This window comes from Harpegnathos saltator, unplaced genomic scaffold (assembly GCF_003227715.2).
Source record: "Harpegnathos saltator strain DR-91 unplaced genomic scaffold, Hsal_v8.6 scaffold594, whole genome shotgun sequence".
NCBI classification, from domain to species: domain Eukaryota; kingdom Metazoa; phylum Arthropoda; class Insecta; order Hymenoptera; family Formicidae; genus Harpegnathos; species Harpegnathos saltator.
In genome coordinates, this window is record NW_020230420.1 from 1,347,169 (window position 1) to 1,364,710 (window position 17,542).

At 47.2% G+C, this 17,542-nt stretch overlaps 3 protein-coding genes across 4 annotated transcripts; 2 read left to right on the forward strand and 1 right to left on the reverse strand.

The window, feature by feature from the left end:
- The first annotated feature begins 237 nt into the window (after positions 1–237).
- On the forward strand, positions 238–2,493 carry LOC105186318 (tubulin beta chain). Its single transcript, XM_011146417.2, has 3 exons — positions 238–376; positions 825–1,489; positions 1,690–2,493. Exons 1-3 carry the CDS (start codon positions 320–322, stop codon positions 2,297–2,299), a joined length of 1,332 nt encoding a protein of 443 aa, XP_011144719.1. The 5' UTR covers positions 238–319; the 3' UTR covers positions 2,300–2,493.
- Positions 2,494–2,727: 234 nt separating this feature from the next.
- On the forward strand, positions 2,728–6,163 carry LOC105186321 (tubulin beta chain). Of its 2 annotated transcripts, none has more exons than XM_025304170.1 (6): positions 2,728–3,562; positions 3,818–3,926; positions 4,167–4,394; positions 4,787–5,156; positions 5,325–5,574; positions 5,736–6,163. In XM_025304170.1, exons 1-6 carry the CDS (start codon positions 3,506–3,508, stop codon positions 6,075–6,077), a joined length of 1,356 nt encoding a protein of 451 aa, XP_025159955.1. In that variant the 5' UTR covers positions 2,728–3,505; the 3' UTR covers positions 6,078–6,163. The 2 variants fall into 2 exon arrangements, with proteins under 2 accessions (XP_025159955.1, XP_011144723.1); XM_011146421.3 differs by having other exon boundaries at positions 2,730–3,562; positions 4,829–5,156.
- Positions 6,164–6,450: 287 nt separating this feature from the next.
- Positions 6,451–14,807, reverse strand: LOC105186320 (tubulin beta chain). The gene is made up of 5 exons (XM_011146420.3): positions 14,530–14,807; positions 14,364–14,429; positions 10,062–10,170; positions 7,807–8,380; positions 6,451–7,508 (listed from the first exon to the last, which is right to left on the reverse strand). Exons 2-5 carry the CDS (start codon positions 14,418–14,420, stop codon positions 6,881–6,883), a joined length of 1,368 nt encoding a protein of 455 aa, XP_011144722.1. The 5' UTR covers positions 14,421–14,429; positions 14,530–14,807; the 3' UTR covers positions 6,451–6,880.
- Between the last annotated feature and the right edge of the window lie 2,735 nt (positions 14,808–17,542).

Genomic DNA, 17,542 nt, shown 5'->3' on the forward strand with positions numbered 1-17,542 from the left:
GCTTATCCACCGTAAGGTGGAGTAATAATGATAGATGCGTAATTTATGTTTCCTTTTTATGTTTGCGGTTCGTCCAAAGTGGATTTTAATCGATATCTATCGTCACCAAGGGGAACCTTGTAGTCAGCTGTTTCTGTTTGAATGACATCTTAGATAAAGCCGCGATATCCTCGTTCCACGTCCTTAAATTTCCCGAGGATCAATTCCTATTTTAAAATCGTTAGGGTTCATCATTAAAGTTGGGTCTTGTAAAACCGTCTTATCCTAAAATTCCTAAAGAGGAGAGTAAAAAATTCCAAGAGGTGCTTGGTGATAAAAAATGCGTGAGATTGTTCATATCCAAGCCGGTCAATGTGGCAATCAAATTGGAGCCAAGGTTAGTATTCACGAAGAAATGAAATATATGATAACATCGGTAGATATTCAAAAACTTGCCGATAGATTCGTTGCGATATATTTTCTATATTTATAATTTATATTAAATAATATTCGCGATGTCGCAATTTTCAACGTTTTCGAAAGCTCCCATTTCAGATTTCCAAAAATCAAATATTTATACATACAAAAATAACACATACAAAAATAACACATACAAAAATAAATTGACACACACACACACACACACACACACACACACAAATAGAGGACAATACGTAATTTTAAAAAAATTCAATTTTTTACGTGGTGGATTAAATGAAAAATTGGTTTTTCCTCACAAACAAGTCTTCAGATTTCCCGTTGAAATGATCGAGAAACGAGACATTAAGTGGAATGATTCTATAAGATAGTCAGACAACAAGTCAATAATTTGAAATAATTCCTAGTTTTGGGAGGTGATTTCGGACGAGCATGGCATCGATCCCACGGGCTCCTATCACGGTGACTCGGATCTTCAGTTGGAGCGGATTAACGTGTACTACAATGAAGCCTCCGGACCGAAATATGTGCCGCGCGCGATTCTGGTGGACCTCGAGCCCGGTACGATGGATTCTGTCCGTTCAGGATCGTTTGGACAGATATTCCGACCGGACAACTTCGTGTTCGGACAATCGGGGGCTGGCAATAACTGGGCCAAGGGTCATTACACCGAAGGCGCCGAGTTGGTCGACTCGGTGCTCGACGTGGTGAGGAAAGAGGCGGAAGGCTGCGATTGTCTTCAGGGTTTTCAGCTCACACATTCGCTGGGAGGCGGCACCGGTTCCGGAATGGGCACTCTGCTCATCACAAAGATCCGAGAGGAGTACCCCGACAGGATCATGAGCACTTTCTCTGTAGTACCTTCTCCCAAGGTGTCCGACACCGTAGTGGAGCCCTACAACGCCACTTTGTCGGTTCACCAGCTGGTGGAGAACACAGATCAAGCTTATTGCATCGATAACGAAGCTCTTTACGATATTTGCTTCCGCACGCTGAAACTGACTACCCCCACGTACAGTGATCTAAATCACTTGGTCTCCGCTACCATGTCCGGCGTGACAACCTGTCTAAGGTCTGTGGGATTAAAGCGGCAGATTATCTACAAGGGACAGAATAGAGAGTCTTAATTGATAAGAAATAGGGAGATCTATTTTAGAGACTAAAAGTACAACAAACACACACACACACACACATAGTAGAACGGAAGCGCTACTTCATATTCTCCTCTTCCCTGCGATCACGTTCCAACATATTGTTTCTCATCAACCGTAGATTTCCCGGTCAACTGAACGCCGATCTGAGGAAACTGGCGGTGAACATGGTGCCTTTCCCTCGTCTGCACTTCTTCATGCCCGGTTTCGCGCCGCTCACGTCCCGAGGAAGCCAACAGTATCGTGCGCTCTCCGTACCGGAGCTCACTCAGCAAATGTTCGACGCGAAGAACATGATGGCGGCCTGCGATCCTCGTCATGGTCGTTATCTGACCGTGGCGGCTGTCTTCCGCGGCAGGATGTCGATGAAGGAGGTGGACGAGCAGATGCTCAATATCCAGAACAAGAATAGCTCGTACTTCGTCGAATGGATCCCGAATAACGTGAAGACCGCCGTCTGCGATATTCCACCGCGCGGCCTCAAGATGTCCGCCACCTTCATCGGCAATTCGACAGCCATCCAGGAATTGTTCAAGAGAATCTCAGAACAGTTCACCGCAATGTTCAGGAGGAAGGCCTTTCTGCACTGGTACACCGGCGAGGGTATGGACGAGTTGGAGTTCAACGAGGCCGAATCGAACATGAACGACCTGGTGTCGGAGTATCAACAGTATCAGGACGCGACGGTGGAGGACGAGGAGCTGATGGACGAAGAGGAAATGGAGAAATAGAAGGGGGAGGAACGAAGAAGCGCGCTTACGTTTACAAATTACTTTTTTTCGATCGCGTACGTTTTATTTCGAAGATTTGTTTATTTGTTTTCTTTTTAGTCATCCTTTACAACATTTTATATGTCGGTAGTACGAATATACTCTTTTCCTTTTTTTACGAGGAGTCCTGATTATTCGTAGTATTTGTAATATTTGTAAAGGCTTCAATAAACAACACGCGTGAAATTAAACTCGACGATCGGTCCTCGAGTCTCACATCGGCAGCCGTGAAATTAATTAATGAGTTTCCTCGAGCTCGATTCCTCCCGACGCGAAGTTCGGTTCGCGCGTTCACGAGTTGCGCTCTCCGTTCGCGTTAACAGCATCATCTGTGTATCAGTTAATGGCATCGCCCGTACCGTCATATAAATACACGCGCCTCTTAAATAAGACGAGTAATCGCAGGCGTTTAGACGCGGCTCTCGCTATCGAACTCGTTATCGTCCTTCTGGCCAACTGACATTGATGAAGCCAAGGCCTCGGCAAAAATTGGCGATCGCGCATTATCTCATCGGTGCCCCGAGGGCAAACACTTTATTATCGCGTGCAATCGTAGCGAACAACGGAGAACGCGCGTTTGCTGCGCGCCGAGAGCCGCACGAGCGAAGACACTCGGCTCGGTGCACTCGCGCGCGTCGATTTAATGCGTTTCTCGCCATTTTTATTTGATCGACTGCGATTGGGCGCGAGTACCGCTGTGGGAAACGCGTCTTTTAATTGCGAGTCGTAAAAGACACGAAGAACTTTGAGAGGGTTTCCGCAGGGTCTCGATTGACGAGAGGAACGGTGTGAAATGTCAATCATCGAGCGTGGTGATCGGGAGGAGGAAACGTCTTGTATGACAGATCGGTACACAGTGACGTGGCCGTGGAAAATGAGCGATGTGAGAAAAATGCTTGAAAACACGGTGAAGTATAATTACAAGAGGACAGATCTAATGGTCAGGTAATGCAGAACGTCAAATACGGCAAGCGCTGACTTTTCCGAGACCGGGATATCGAATCGTTCGTTTCGCACGACGCCAATTTCATGTGTCTGATGTGTTGTGAATCATCGTCAAATAGATAAAACGAATGGCAGAAACATGTAACCGATTGGACTAAAAAATTTCATCAATCTCTCTTTGAATTGGGCTTTATCAGAAAATTATCAGTCGGTGCAGTCGAAATGAGAGAAATCGTGCACTTGCAATTGGGACAATGCGGCAACAATGTCGGAAGAAAGGTAACCTGTTGTCTAAATTTATAAAAAGATATTATAAAAAATTAAAATAAAATTATAAAAAATATAATATTTATTTTGATATATATATATATATATATATACGATTTCCACATATACAATTATAGTTATATATGTGAACTAATAGTCATTTAAAAAAATTCAAACAATTTTAATAGAGAATGCATTTTATCGATGAATTTTATTTTATTGATAATAATCGTCGCGTCAAAAAGTCATTCTAAATTTTATTCGCAGTTTTGGGAAGTAATTTCAGACGAGCACGGACTGAATCCGACCGGCAGGTTCGTTGGGAAATCTGATCTTCAATTGCAACGAATTAACGTGTATTTCGCAGAAGACGCAGGTATCGATCGTGGTGATGCGGTCATGCTCTTTTTTCCTCCCTCTCCTTCCCAGAAGCGTGGCATGGCACGCTTCTAATCGCTGCTAATCGCCGACATTAACTACTTCGTAATACAGCGCGTGCCGACGCGCGTTGTTCCCGTCAATGACTGTATCAGAGATACAATTAAAGACGATCGGCGCGCGCAAAACGATTATTCTGTCCGTCAGGCGGTATTATCGGCGATCGCTTTTTTTTCAGCCGAGAGATACGTGCCCAGGGCTATTCTCGTTGACCTCGACCGTAAAGGCTTGGAACCCGTGTTATCTGGACCGTACGGCAACCTATTTAAGCCCGACAATGTCGTGGCCGGGACAAACGGGGCCGGCAACAATTGGGCCAAGGGTCATTACACCGAAGGAGCGGAGCTCGCGGACTTGACCTTGGAACTCGTGCGAACGGAAGCCGAGAGCTGCGATTTAATCCAAGGTTAAAAGTTCAGCAGACTCCGCGAGGAATGTGACGTTGCTTCCACGCTGCAACGGTCAAGAATTACCTTCTGTTTGGAGTCAGAGCAACTGCTGTGTCTATATAGCGATCACAAAAGGAAACAAAAATTAGAAACTTTAAATTCTATCACTACTTTTACATACATATTTACATACATATACATATATATTTTTTACGTCAAATTGAAGGGTATCATTAACACTGTTATGTCCATTTGTTTCTATAGTTTTATGTATTATTTATATTGTATTAGTTTTTTATATTATATTTCTTTCCCTTCCTCTCTCTCTCTCTCTCTCTCTCTCTCTCTCTCTCTCTCTCTCTCTCTCTCTCTTCCCTCGTGGTAAGCTCGGAACAAGACTTCTCCCGAGGCCAATTCCGAAAGAAACGATTAATGATCATCGTTAACGAAGGTATACAGCTCGTGCACGCTTTGGGCGGTGGCACCGGGTCAGGTATGGGCAGTTTGCTCGTTCAGAACTTGATCGAGGAATATCCCGGCAGAGTGTTGAAATCTTACGTCGTAATGCCGTCGTCGAGAACGTCGGACGTCGTTGTGGGGCCCTACAACGCGGTACTGTCGATTAACCACCTGATCGAGTGCGTCCACCAAGTCTACCACATGGATAACGAGGCCCTCTATTATATTTGCAATAGCATTCTGAGACTCTTCTCGCCGACTTACGACGATATGAATCACTTAATTTCCGTCTGCATGGCAGGCGTCACGACGTGTTTGAGGTTCGCATGACAATTCGGACGTTCCGTAGTATGAAATATAAGCTTATTCCGATTGTACACTTCGATAGAGAGTAATGATGCGTCTTACGTGTAAGCTGGACATTTCCAAGGTACCATTTGCAGAAATGTTCACGAAGCGACTCTTTTCCTACGTTATCCTTGATTTAGATTCCCAGGACAGTTGAACGCTGACCTGAAGAAACTTCTGGTGAACATGGTGCCGTTTCCACGGCTACACTTCTTCGTGCCCGGACACGTGCCGCTGATAGCAGACAGATCGATTCGTTACAGACTTCTGTCGGTTCTGGAATTGACGCAACAGATGTTCAGTGCGAGCAGCATGTTCGCCGATTGCGATCCTAGAAAGGGACGATTCCTCACCGTCGCCGCGATCTTCCGAGGCAGAATGTCGACCAAGGTATTTAAAAGTTCGATCGTGCGACATTCCTGAAATATTCGATGATCTTTCGCGACTTTTTTTACCATACCAAACGAAAGGATATGTGAGAAAACGGCACAAGTGGCACTTGTTCTCCGGTGTGTTCTGCCTTAGTAACAAGATTGAATTCTTTGTTTCAGCACGTGGAAGAGCAAATGTGCAATATACAGAACAGGAATAGCAAATATTTCGTCGGATGGATACCGCACAACATCAAAACCGCTATATGCGACGTGCCGCCGCGCGGCGTGAACATGTCCGGCACCGTGTTATCGAACACGACAGCGATTCAGGAGCCGCTTAAGAAGCTGTCCGATCTCTTCCAGAACTTGTTCAGGAGAAAGGCATACATCCATTGGTACATCAGCGAGGGCATGGAGGAGTCCGAATTCGTGGAAGCTCATGAGAAACTGCTCTCCCTCATCTCCGAGTATCGAGAGTATCAGGAGAACGGAAATGAGCAACTTGGAAACGAGTGGTAACGCGGTGTTCAGGCGAAAATTCGCATGCATGGTAGGAAGAGAGGGAGATGGGGGAGAATTATTGGGAAGATTAAAAATATAATACCAATGATAAAAATATTAGACCAATGATGAGACTGCTTGAATGCATAATTGTATTTTATACGGCGTGTTGCTTCTCTAATAATTTTAGAAATAGCTCTCCAGGTGAAGTGAAACGTATTATTCGCTCAGATTATGACTAAAGGATGCAAGAATTAACGCGTTGGAACCATTGGAAGGGATAACGAGGAAACAAATTTCTCTTCAGACAAAAGAATATTTCGTCGGCTGTAGATTGACGTTTGATCGCCTTGAGTTTCTACGAAACTACTAAGAGTACGGTAGAAACGTGTGATTTTCCAAGGATTTTTATTGCAATCCAGTCCATGCCACGTTCATCCAAGCGACATATCAAGATTCATATAATTATCACTAGTGAGGCCGAATGTAATACAAGCGTATCCGAGGTGAACGAAACGGAGAAGCCTCGCCGCATTCTAATTATACGATCATTCGCGATTGTTGTAGTTGCCTCTGAATTCGTTCGTCTGTACCTGGACGTACCCTTTGCAAAAACACTCGAGTATCACAAAAACAGGAGGGAAAAAGGAAAGCGATCTCGGACGCTTGTATTACATTCGCCGTCTCAATTACAAAGCGCATCGTATATAAAAATATCAAAAGACTGCTCCTCGAGAGCGCACGATCGATCGTGGGAGCTCCTACGATGACGGATAGAGAAGCTGAAGATGAATTCAGAAGGAGGAAGCGTCGCGTTGACTTCATTCCTGCTCGCAAGTCTCAAAGTCGTCGGCACACTCCTCCGTTTCGAAGTCTTCCTCGGCCGTGGCTTCCTGGTATTGCTGGTACTCGGACACCAGGTCGTTCATGTTCGACTCCGCCTCGGTGAACTCCATCTCGTCCATACCTTCGCCTGTATACCAGTGCAGGAAGGCCTTCCTTCTGAACATCGCCGTGAACTGCTCGGAGATTCTCTTGAACAGCTCCTGAATGGCGGTGGTGTTGCCGATGAAGGTCGACGACATCTTCAGCCCCTTGGGCGGGATGTCGCAGACCGCAGTCTTCACGTTGTTCGGTATCCATTCGACGAAGTACGAGCTGTTCTTGTTCTGCACGCTCAGCATCTGCTCGTCCACCTCCTTCATGGACATCCTGCCGCGGAAAACGGCCGCCACGGTGAGGTACCGGCCATGGCGAGGATCGCAGGCCGCCATCATGTTCTTCGCGTCGAACATCTGCTGGGTGAGCTCTGGCACGGAAAGCGCCGAGTACTGTTGCATGGACCTGGACGTAAGAGGCGCGAAACCCGGCATGAAGAAGTGCAAACGTGGGAAAGGCACCATGTTCACCGCGAGTTTCCGCAAGTCGGCGTTCAACTGGCCGGGAAACCTGAAAATAGTTTAGTTGAATTCCCCGATTTCACTCGAGACTCTTCGAGATTCGCGTGGATGAGCTGAGCAAACGTTAAGAAAAATGTCAAATCAACTAATTATTGCAAAATCATTGCAATACTGATTGGCATAAAATCGGTCTTGCTGTGTTTTACGTTTATTTGTAATAACAAATGAAGACTCTACAGCATAAATTTGGTAAATACTCGAAGACCATGTCCTATAGTAATGTAGTTATTAGTTTTATCTACGTGACCGTTTATCGTTCGCGCTGCTTATTGTTCGCCGCCACCCACCTGAGGCAAGTGGTCACTCCGGACATGGTGAGCGAGACCAGGTGATTGAGATCGCCGTAGCTCGGATTGGAAACCTTCAATGTGCGGAAGCAGATGTCGTACAAGGCCTCGTTATCGATGCAGTAGGTCTCGTCGGTGTTCTCCACTAATTGATGCACCGACAGCGTCGCGTTGTAAGGTTCCACGACCGTGTCGGACACTTTTGGCGATGGCATCACCGAGTAAGTATTCATGATCCGGTCGGGGTATTCCTCGCGGATCTTGGAGATTAGCAAGGTGCCCATCCCGGAGCCGGTACCACCTCCCAGCGAGTGGGTGAGCTGGAAGCCCTGAAGGCAGTCGCAGTTCTCGCATTCCTTCCTCACCACGTCGAGGACAGAGTCCACCAACTCGGCACCCTCGGTGTAATGGCCCTTCGCCCAGTTATTGCCAGCACCGGACTGTCCGAACACGAAATTGTCGGGTCGAAAGAGTTTCCCGTAAGCGCCGGAGCGAACGGCGTCCATCGTTCCGGGCTCCAGGTCCAGCAAGATGGCGCGCGGCACATACTTGCCACCGTTTGTCGACGTTGCGACTGGAAGGATGGAGAGTTGAAGAATCGATTAGCACGTTTCAGTCTCCCATTCGGATCTCCCGAGGAGCGCAAGGATCCAAGAGACTAGTCTAGAAACAAGGCCAAGGTCCTCGAGAAAGCTACTCGTGCAACAAGCCTGTGTTAGTCGGAGAGGCCGTACGAGGAAACTTCTAGCACTCCTTCATTCGTTAAATACATTCTCAGGTCGTCCAAACGTCGTCAATAAGGACGACCGTACTCAATAGTTGCCGCGCGACACATCCACGTGGATGATACAAGACGTCGGCGCGCCCATATTAAATCGGCCGCTATTGTCATTCTACCGAAAACTCCTATGGCGACTTTAATGGCCGGCGGAAGTGCGTATACGGACGGAACAACGCGTGCCTGCGTCGTTTGCAAATGAGACAGCGCTAACTCAACGGTCTGAGGAGTATGAGCGCTGTGACGCTGCGCGATGAGAGGTAATCGAGGTAACACCGCGGCGGGAAAGACACTCATTTCATTTCAACACAGACGACGCCGTCTGCGATGCGACCAAGGGATGCAACGTGTTCGCTTCCCGGCTTTCCCAGCTTATCGTTAGTAGTGCGTACAATTTCGCCCAATTACCGGCATTTTTTTATACTCGTGTTTGCGAGTCGTCGCGATATCGCGTATCAGGACGCGTATTGATGAACTCATCATAATTTATTGCACAATTAAGGAAGCACGAACTTGAAAATGCGTCAGAGAGATAAAACGCAGCAAATCGGCGGCCCCGCCGTGCGTTATAATCTATTTTTAACAACTCATTTACATGCGGGTACGTGAGCCTCAGCGACTCGTCAACCGCGCTGTTTCCAGCGTGGAACACGCGCCGCGTCGCGCGCGTCCCACGTTCCTGGAAATAATATCATTTCCGCGGCGCGAAAACGCCTGACCGCCGCCGTGTCGCGATGCGCAAACTCTAACGTCCGAGCGCCACAAAGCGGCTATTTTCGGCACGTAAATGCACGTCCCGACCTGCTCCTTTTCTCCATCGCGCCGAGTATCGGCGCGGGACAGCGCGCATTTCTACCTTTCTCGTTGCTGCTATTTTCGACGCGTGTCGACAGAATGTCCGCGCCGCGCCGCGCCGCGCAGCCGTCACTCTCCGGAGGAGGATCTCTCCGCATCGTGCATCGAGAAGTCTGATTTCATTCCCGTCGACGCGGCTGATTGTCGTCAATCGAACGTCTGATGTTACAAATACGAACGGTCGGTGCTTCTTCGTCACCCTCGGCGTTTCTATTTCAGACCGCGCTCGCGCCCGTCCTTCCACCGAGAGAAGACAGGTGCGCCGAGTAGCCTGATTTCCATCACTATGATGTATATGTCATAGTTGGACGCGCGAGCTTTGTTCGCGGAATTATGCAGATTATCCTATAAAGATGATCGCGACGCATCGCGAGCTTCTCCTTCAACGTCGAGCGTCGTGCCCGAATGATCCCCGAGCGGATATTGCGCGAGATATAATTCGATAAGAAAGATTTCCTCTCAAGAGTCATCGGAGACTCACTGACGCGTAAGCGAGTATGTTGTGATATGACACACAATAAATCTCAAGCACGGCTCGAGTCCTCCAAGTGGATCGCATTCCGCTTATACTTGGAGGAGCGGGGAGGCACGCGAGGCCGCTTTATGTTTAACATGCCCTTACCAGATGCTTCATTGTAATATACGGAGATTCGCTCGAGCTGCAGATCGCTGTCTCCGTGATAAATGCCCGACTGGTCGATGCCGTGCTCCTCGGAAATAACTTCCCAGAACTGCAACGTGATCCGTTAACATTACGCTACGTAAATCAGCCGCTTAAAGATGGCCCATCGCCATCTTCATATCGCCATTAGAGATTTGATTTAGCGATAACGAGGCGAGCGGGGGCGTGTGCCTGATAGCCGGCGTAAAAATAGCGAGCATCCCCCCTCTTTCTCCCTCTCTCTCTCTCTCTCTCTCTCTCTCTCTCTCTCTCTCTCTCCTCTCTCTGCAATCATCTCCCAAACATAGTCCCCGCGCCGTGGGTTTATTCCGTTGGGTTTTTCGTCGCAGCCGAAGCCGCTCGAGGTGTCGAGCGAAGGGCGACTTCCCTCCGACCGGGCGGTGTACCCTAAACGCCACTCTCTCGATTTCCCCAGGCCCCGGAGGACAAGGATAACACGCGCGCGCGCGCGCGACATCCGAAAATAGAGACGCACGGAATTAACGCGGCCTGTGCCCCCTGGCTCATGTCCACCCTCCCGTTAAACATTTCTCCTCTCTCCATTTGTCTTGTCTTTACTATTTTCTCCTGCTATTAATAGCGAGCCAGTGTGCCGGTCGCCATGGCCGTCTCGTCGAAACGCGACCCTCCGATTATTCTAAATGCATCCTCGCCGTGCACTCGCGACGTTCGCACGCGTTATCGCGCGAACTGGAAATAATTTCCGTCGGCGCGGCTTATTGTCGAGCAGCAGTTGCGTGTCGGTTAAATCGGACAAAGAAGGCGAAATTAAATTTCTGATTAAATTCTCTGACGGAGCAGAAGTCGCTAGGTTCTCATCGAAGAATATCCGTTCCTCGTCCGCGCTGCAAAAAGAGCGCAGGTCTGAAATCTATATCTAAGAATAAGGCGACTTTATTTTACTTGTACGAGGGAAATTTCTTGAATTTCGCCAGGCTGAAAAATGGAGAAATTCGCGTCGATTGTAAATTGTAGAAGAATGGAACGTGAGAGAGCGTAGTCGAGTTGCTGCAACGTGTTCAGCTGATTTACCGTTCGCCTCTTTGTGCGCGGACTTCCAACAATCGCTTCAATCGGCCGAGAAACATCATCGTAAGATCGCGTAGATCCCAGTTGTCTGCAATTCCGCTCCAGGAGGCATCATTTCTGCTTCCTGCGATCGTTAAATCCTTTCAAGCGGAAAACAATGCCGCTCTGGGAATCGCATCTAGGGCGGAGTGAAAGGACGATGCTTTTCGAGGAAGGATAATCGTTAAAGCGCCCTGTTTGCTGAATCGATAGGAGAAATGTAACCGATTGCAATAATCAAATCGATGAAATCGACTCGCTCGAGTGAGGGTTTGCGACTTTTCTCGATCAAAGTTATTCCAATCTTCAAAGGTAAAGCAACTTTTATATATTACAAGCGCAATTGATAAAAAATAAAAAAGGAAACGTATCTTGTGTCATGGGTTTCTTCTGTTTGATTAATGATTAAGCATTGTTTCAGATAAGATGGTACGTGTAACGATGCGTCATTAAATCAGCGCAACATCAGCATTAAATTACTTCTTTGGTGTTTTGCTGTCAAATCTGTTTGTCCTCAAGTCCGTTTTAAAAAAATATTTCTGACTCACTCGGTGCTCCTAGAATTCCGCTCCGCCATTTAGCGCGCGTCAGTGCACGATGAGCAATAGTGAGTGAAAAAAACGTTCCAACAAAGTTATACGGAACAATGATAAGGTGTCACTTATCAGAGACAAACATTGATAAAGATGGAAGGTTTTTATCTTCGAGTAAATTTCATTAAATCATCACGACAATTTCTAAATTGGACAGATATCTATCCAATCTGACCGAGATCTGTCGACACAAGATGCGTCCAAGTTATTTTGAAACGTCGTTGAAATTTTTTAACAATGATATAAAAAAATGTGATGAATACACGACGTTCTTTTCTCTGAAATGATAAGTAAAACACGTGCAGGATTGAAATGCACGAGGAAAAGAATTCGAATATGAAACGCCTTTGATTTCGGACACATGTAAAGAATAAACTCGCAAATTTGTTTATGTCGCTTGTAACAACAAAAAAAGTAACAAAAGCGAAGAGTATCGCGAGCCCCCAAGTTGTCGCGCCAATGAACACGATCAATGAGATTAGCGGATCTCAAGTGCTTCTCGCGCGATAATATCTTCGTTTCTTGTCGTGCATCCAACAACATGTTATACTCGCGAGAAATAAACAGTGAACAATTAGCAACGGCAATTTTCAACCGCTGACGTTGATAGTATTCTTTTCCGAGAGCGGGTTCTCGGCCGATTTCCTTCAAGCCGGGCTCGTAATTACACATCGCAAGTAAGATTTTATTCGGTCAGAAGATCGATCAGTAGATCGAATCGTCTGCTTTCTTGCGCACTCGATTAATCTCAAGAAAGATGGATTTCGCGCCGGCCGCTCGCGCGTCCACGCGCTTTCACGCCATTGACGACGGCAGAGACGATTACTGCAGAATTTTAATGTTCTCTCCGAGTACGCGACCGTCGTTTCCTGCCTCCGTCCCCCGCGTGTGTCAGCGCGATTAAAACTTGGATCACTTTACGCACTTTGGCCGCACGAAATAGAGCGGGGAGGGGCTCGCTCTCAATGGCGAGACGAGCGCAGCGGAAAGACTTTAAATTCCATCTCGTTGCGCGCCGTCTTATCTTCGACTCGATTACAGCCACGGTCAGACGATACCACCACCGAGAAAGGTTGCATCTCGGTTTTTTTGTGGGCACAACTTAGTGCTCGTTCTCGCCGATTACCACCGAGACCAATCACCGCCGATACAGCTGGGAGAGAAAGAGAGAAAGAGGGGGGGGGGAGTGAGGGGCGGAGAGACGAAAAACGAACGCGGGGAAAGTTTACAAAGTCGCTCAGAGATTGAAACGAGGTTTCGTAATGTTTTGCTAATTACACCTGATCGTTAGCAGAAGCGGTTCTAGTAAATCACGTGAACAAGATAGCACCCGAGTATTCGGCGGCACGCGCATTCGGTGCGTCGTCGCGAGATGTCTTTCGTCAATAACTGAAATATTTTCCTCAGCGAAGGGGGTTATCGCGCTTTTTTATTTTTCGGTCAATTAATTCCACCTTCCAGCTAGGACGTTAACTTTAACTGAGTCGCGAGAATTTCATCTACTTGAGAATTTCCGAAAACTATGCGCGTATAATGGTTCAATAGGAACGAGAAGGAGATCCGTTACGGTTTCACTTCTTAACGGGAAACGTCATCGTCAGATAAGCTCAACATCGAGCAGGCGAAAGGCATGAAGAGCGCATTCCGCGCGCGTTATTGAAAAGTCGAGAGACGACGACGAGTAACTTCCGGTCCTTCGCGCGTTCCACGTATACGGCGTGAACGAGAACAAGAAGGGGACTTGAAGAGCGCAAGTTTTCCGGAAAGTACGGCGAATAAACCGGGATCGATACTTCGAAGACGGTGAGTCATAATGCTCGGTTTGTTCTCCCTTTAATTGACGGACCGTCGTTTTAACGCGACTTGAAGCAAGTTTTACGACCAATTTCCGGACGCGCGTGACTGCGTGCGCAAACAAATAAATTATTCTCGTCTCATCGACGCTCCTGCAGAGCTCCACACCCAGTCGGACGCACAGGATGAACCTCGGCTCTCATTCGCGCTTGTAGCTTTTGATGTACAGACCTTGATGTTGGACCCTGAAGTCATTAGCTGGTAGTGAAACTATCAGCTGGTCCGCGCTTTCTTGCGGCGAGTTCAATCGCTTTCAAAGTTTGCCCCGAGGTTTCTCCTAATTTACCAGCTGGTCGTAGAGAATTTATCACTAGGTTCCGTTGTAGTTACGACCCGACAATGTAACTTCGTGGGTGGAGCAATCGGATGTCGACGTAGCCGACTAGAAAAGTTGAGGAGTGATCTCGATCTCCATCTCTTGCCGTATATAAATTCCGATCGACCGAGAAAGAAAAAGAAACGCGTGCTGTTGCTCTTCAAAGAACCTCTCGCGCTCATCATCTTCGGATGATGTTCGAGAATGAAGAAGCAAGGAATACGTCGCCCTCTTCGCAAACACGAACGACGGTATTCCGTCGGAGACCTTTCGCCACGAAGAAAAATCAATCTTCAAGTCGCGGCTAAGACACACACGACCGCGCGACTTCGCGTTACGCTTCGCGCAGACGGGTTCTCGCACGCTCGAGGAGACGGAGGAGACGTTTCCTTAAGAACTTAATGGACCTACCTTTGCGCCGATCTGATTGCCGCATTGGCCGGCCTGCAGATGCACGATCTCCCTCATCGTGTTTTCCTTTTAACGGGAAAAAATGTTGTTGACCGGGAACAGCTGATCTCTCTCTCTCTCTCTCTCTCTCTCTCTCTCTCTCTCACTCTCTCTCTTTTCCTCTTACGCTCTCTTTCTTTGCCGATGTCTCCCGATCTCTTCAAGTCCTGGGTCCGCTTTTCTGGGTCGCGTACGTGAGTCGATAGCCGCCGGTGCTGTGCGTGCGCGCTCGACGTGTCGGAACGAAGTGCGGAGCGTGTGCAGCTAAGTGCAACCGAGGAGAAGTGCAGCCGGCCGTCGCGCCTGCGAACGGAGTCGAGCCTACGAATGATGACGAGCGTGGACGACTGACGAGGAGGGAAACGCGCCCGTGTCGGCGTCCTGAGCTCTACTCTCTGGAAGCTCGAAGCTGCGGCCTCGGTGGACGACGATGGGGTAGGCTTAGGAGAGGAGGCGGACAGGAGGGGAGAGGAATCCGTCGTCGCGACGGAGAGAAGGGTGACGGGGTGGGTGACCAGGAGGATGGGCGATAAGCGAGTCGAGGGTAACGTGCAGGAAAAACGACAGGGTTGGTCTTTGCGTCGGGGTGTTTCCGAAAGGGGTGCAAGAGCAGGCGATATGATTGTATCTTTGAGCGTATGCTTCCAGTAAGCGCGGTTCTTGTCCATTTTCTCTCTTTTGCGCAAAAATCCCAGAGAGCCTGACCATCACCGCTCTCTTCATCATTTCTCTTCTTATCGGCAACGTCGTGTGCGAATGCGAAATTAATTCTACGAGTGGCGAATATTTATCTCCACCGCATATCGATTCACGGAGATCGTGAATTGATCGCGAGCTCTATATGCGTGCGTGTGTGTGTGTGTGTGTGTGTGTGTGTGTGTGTGTGTGTGGAGTAAAATATGATTCAATACGGAGGCGCGATTATTTTCTATCGGATTACCTTGCAGTGCATTCACCGGAACTGTAACAAGAGACGGGACTTTTTTTGGAAAGTGCTTCCTCCTGGTTGAATGCAGGCGAAGGTATCACGTTTAACGGAAGTGTTTCGGTCATATGAATTCTGGGGCAACGTATGCATGCTGCTTAATGTCCGTCGCGGTTGCAGCCAACGTGTTAAATTGCGGAGCAACGTAATATGTAATAAACGGGATTAACGTAATTTTCTTCGTTGTAATTTTACAATTTTATCACTTGGCCTATAGCTACAAGAATCATTAAAAAGATATCTTCAGTCTTTTTTTTTTTTTTTAGGAATTCGTCCAATAGCGCAGATTTATGAAATAGACGCCTACCAAAGCTCACTTAACTTCATTAAAAAGATATCTTTAGTTTTTTTTTTTTTTTTTTTTTGAGAAATTCGTCCAATATTGCAGATTTATGAGACGGACGTCTACCAAATCTCACTTAACTGGTCATTTTCAGTTTATTTATGTTCAAAATTTTTTCGTAACCGGTAATAATTAATCGGGAGTATTTCTCTTAAAACAGATCTCACATGCTTTTTCATATAAATATTCGTATTAAAGCCTCGATATAATAGCTAATCGTCTCAAATTGCAATAATTCGCTGCGAGACGTTCGAGTTCGTGCAACTGCATACTGCGAATTCTTAGACCGGGTTGGACGCGCGTGGAGGATTCCGAAAGTACAGCGGCCCCGGGGTAAAGGGCTGAGACTCTTTATCTCGTGACTCATTCTTGAAGCGACATTCCGTTTTCCTCGCGTCGTCGTCGCTATCGTTAAGAACGATAATAATCGAGACCGTGTAGTCGCGCGGTTTGTCTCCAGCTGCGCGCCCAACTCCTCCGTCAAGATCTCCCGCTGTTGTAAAATGCTTCCTTCTATTATTGTAACGTCCTCTCTTCGCCTCGCGTCAACATCCGCGACGAACGAGAGCGCGGTCATTTATACGACACTCCGCGAAAAAAAAAGTTCGATCTCGTGGACAGTATTCGACCTCGAGTCGAACGACGAAATTCGCGGTGTCGAATCGCGGCCAATGCGGACTTCGTCGCCTGGCCACGTCGCTGGCTTGTTTCCGAGCGGAAGTAGCTTGTATTATGTATTTTACGTGAGTCTGAGGGTTATTATACAGCTATTAGTTATCACATATCTCTTATCTAACATTGACCCGTATACGCTTGCAATGCTCCAGAGATTAAGCCTGCATTGTTCAAGAGCGCAACGAGGAGGAGGGCAAGAGGACGGAATTGCTCGTATGGAATATTCTCTTCAGGAAAAAGAGAGGAGAATCTTTAGCAAATTATTTCAATATTGCGTGTGTGTGTGTGTGTATGCGCGCAATGCATGTACAGAAATATCGGAAAGCGCAGCCATAAAGGAGCATCCTACGCAATCAGACAAGACGGACGAATATTGTGCTTTATTCTTTAATAAGCTAATTATATGGCCGACATGTATTTTATCATTGCGTGCGGCGCCTGGCGATGGGTCGAATTCGTAAAGCGAGACGGTCGACATATAGCTAAGCAATGAGTCATATCTGCCGTACTCAGGTCGTTGTCTGCGCTTTGTCAAAGGCGAGTGACCAAAACCGCATCCCGGTAGTCTCGTCAAAGCCAAACAGTCGCCACACTTTATCGGCCGTTATAACGGTCGCAATTGTGCTAACATTCTAAATCTAAACTTTGTTAACTCCAGAGTACGTCAAGAGGCTACACCGAAGAAGGTCTAAATTCAGACCGAAATATTTATTATACTTCGCCATATTTGTATTATTAACCTTTTTTTTCGCGAGGATATTGGCTCGATAATTCAATTTCTCACGGGAATTTGTTTCATGAAAAGAGAGAGGAATCAATCACTGTTACTAATATGGACTTTAGATTTAAATACGTACTCATCCGCGTGTTCTTTACCGCCTTAATTAAACCATCTCTAGTTATATCCTCGCAAGGAATAAAAACCTTCATTACATTAGTATAAAACGGTCGAATTGCTTCGGGGAATTTCCGAGACGATCACTGATAGGAGAAAAATATCATACGGTTCAAACGTGAACGCTAATCGCGCGAAATTGAAGGAACGGGAGGGAAGGCAATAATCTCGAGTATAGAGGTGGCGAAGAAGGCTTTCGCTGTCTCTCAACCGGAAGTGCGAAGTCACACGCGGTCAGTTAT

Coding starts and splice junctions, on each gene's coding strand:
- LOC105186318 (XM_011146417.2), top strand. CDS start 320: ATGCGTGAGATTGTTCATATCCAAGCCGGTCAATGTGGCAATCAAATT. Junction 377..824: donor GCAATCAAATTGGAGCCAAG/GTTAGTATTCAC, acceptor AATAATTCCTAG/TTTTGGGAGGTGATTTCGGA. Junction 1,490..1,689: donor GGCGTGACAACCTGTCTAAG/GTCTGTGGGATT, acceptor CATCAACCGTAG/ATTTCCCGGTCAACTGAACG.
- LOC105186321 (XM_025304170.1), top strand. CDS start 3,506: ATGAGAGAAATCGTGCACTTGCAATTGGGACAATGCGGCAACAATGTC. Junction 3,563..3,817: donor GCAACAATGTCGGAAGAAAG/GTAACCTGTTGT, acceptor TTTTATTCGCAG/TTTTGGGAAGTAATTTCAGA. Junction 5,157..5,324: donor GGCGTCACGACGTGTTTGAG/GTTCGCATGACA, acceptor TCCTTGATTTAG/ATTCCCAGGACAGTTGAACG.
- LOC105186320 (XM_011146420.3), bottom strand. CDS start 14,420: ATGAGGGAGATCGTGCATCTGCAGGCCGGCCAATGCGGCAATCAGATC. Junction 10,171..14,363: donor GCAATCAGATCGGCGCAAAG/GTAGGTCCATTA, acceptor ATCACGTTGCAG/TTCTGGGAAGTTATTTCCGA. Junction 8,381..10,061: donor ATATTACAATGAAGCATCTG/GTAAGGGCATGT, acceptor CCATCCTTCCAG/TCGCAACGTCGACAAACGGT.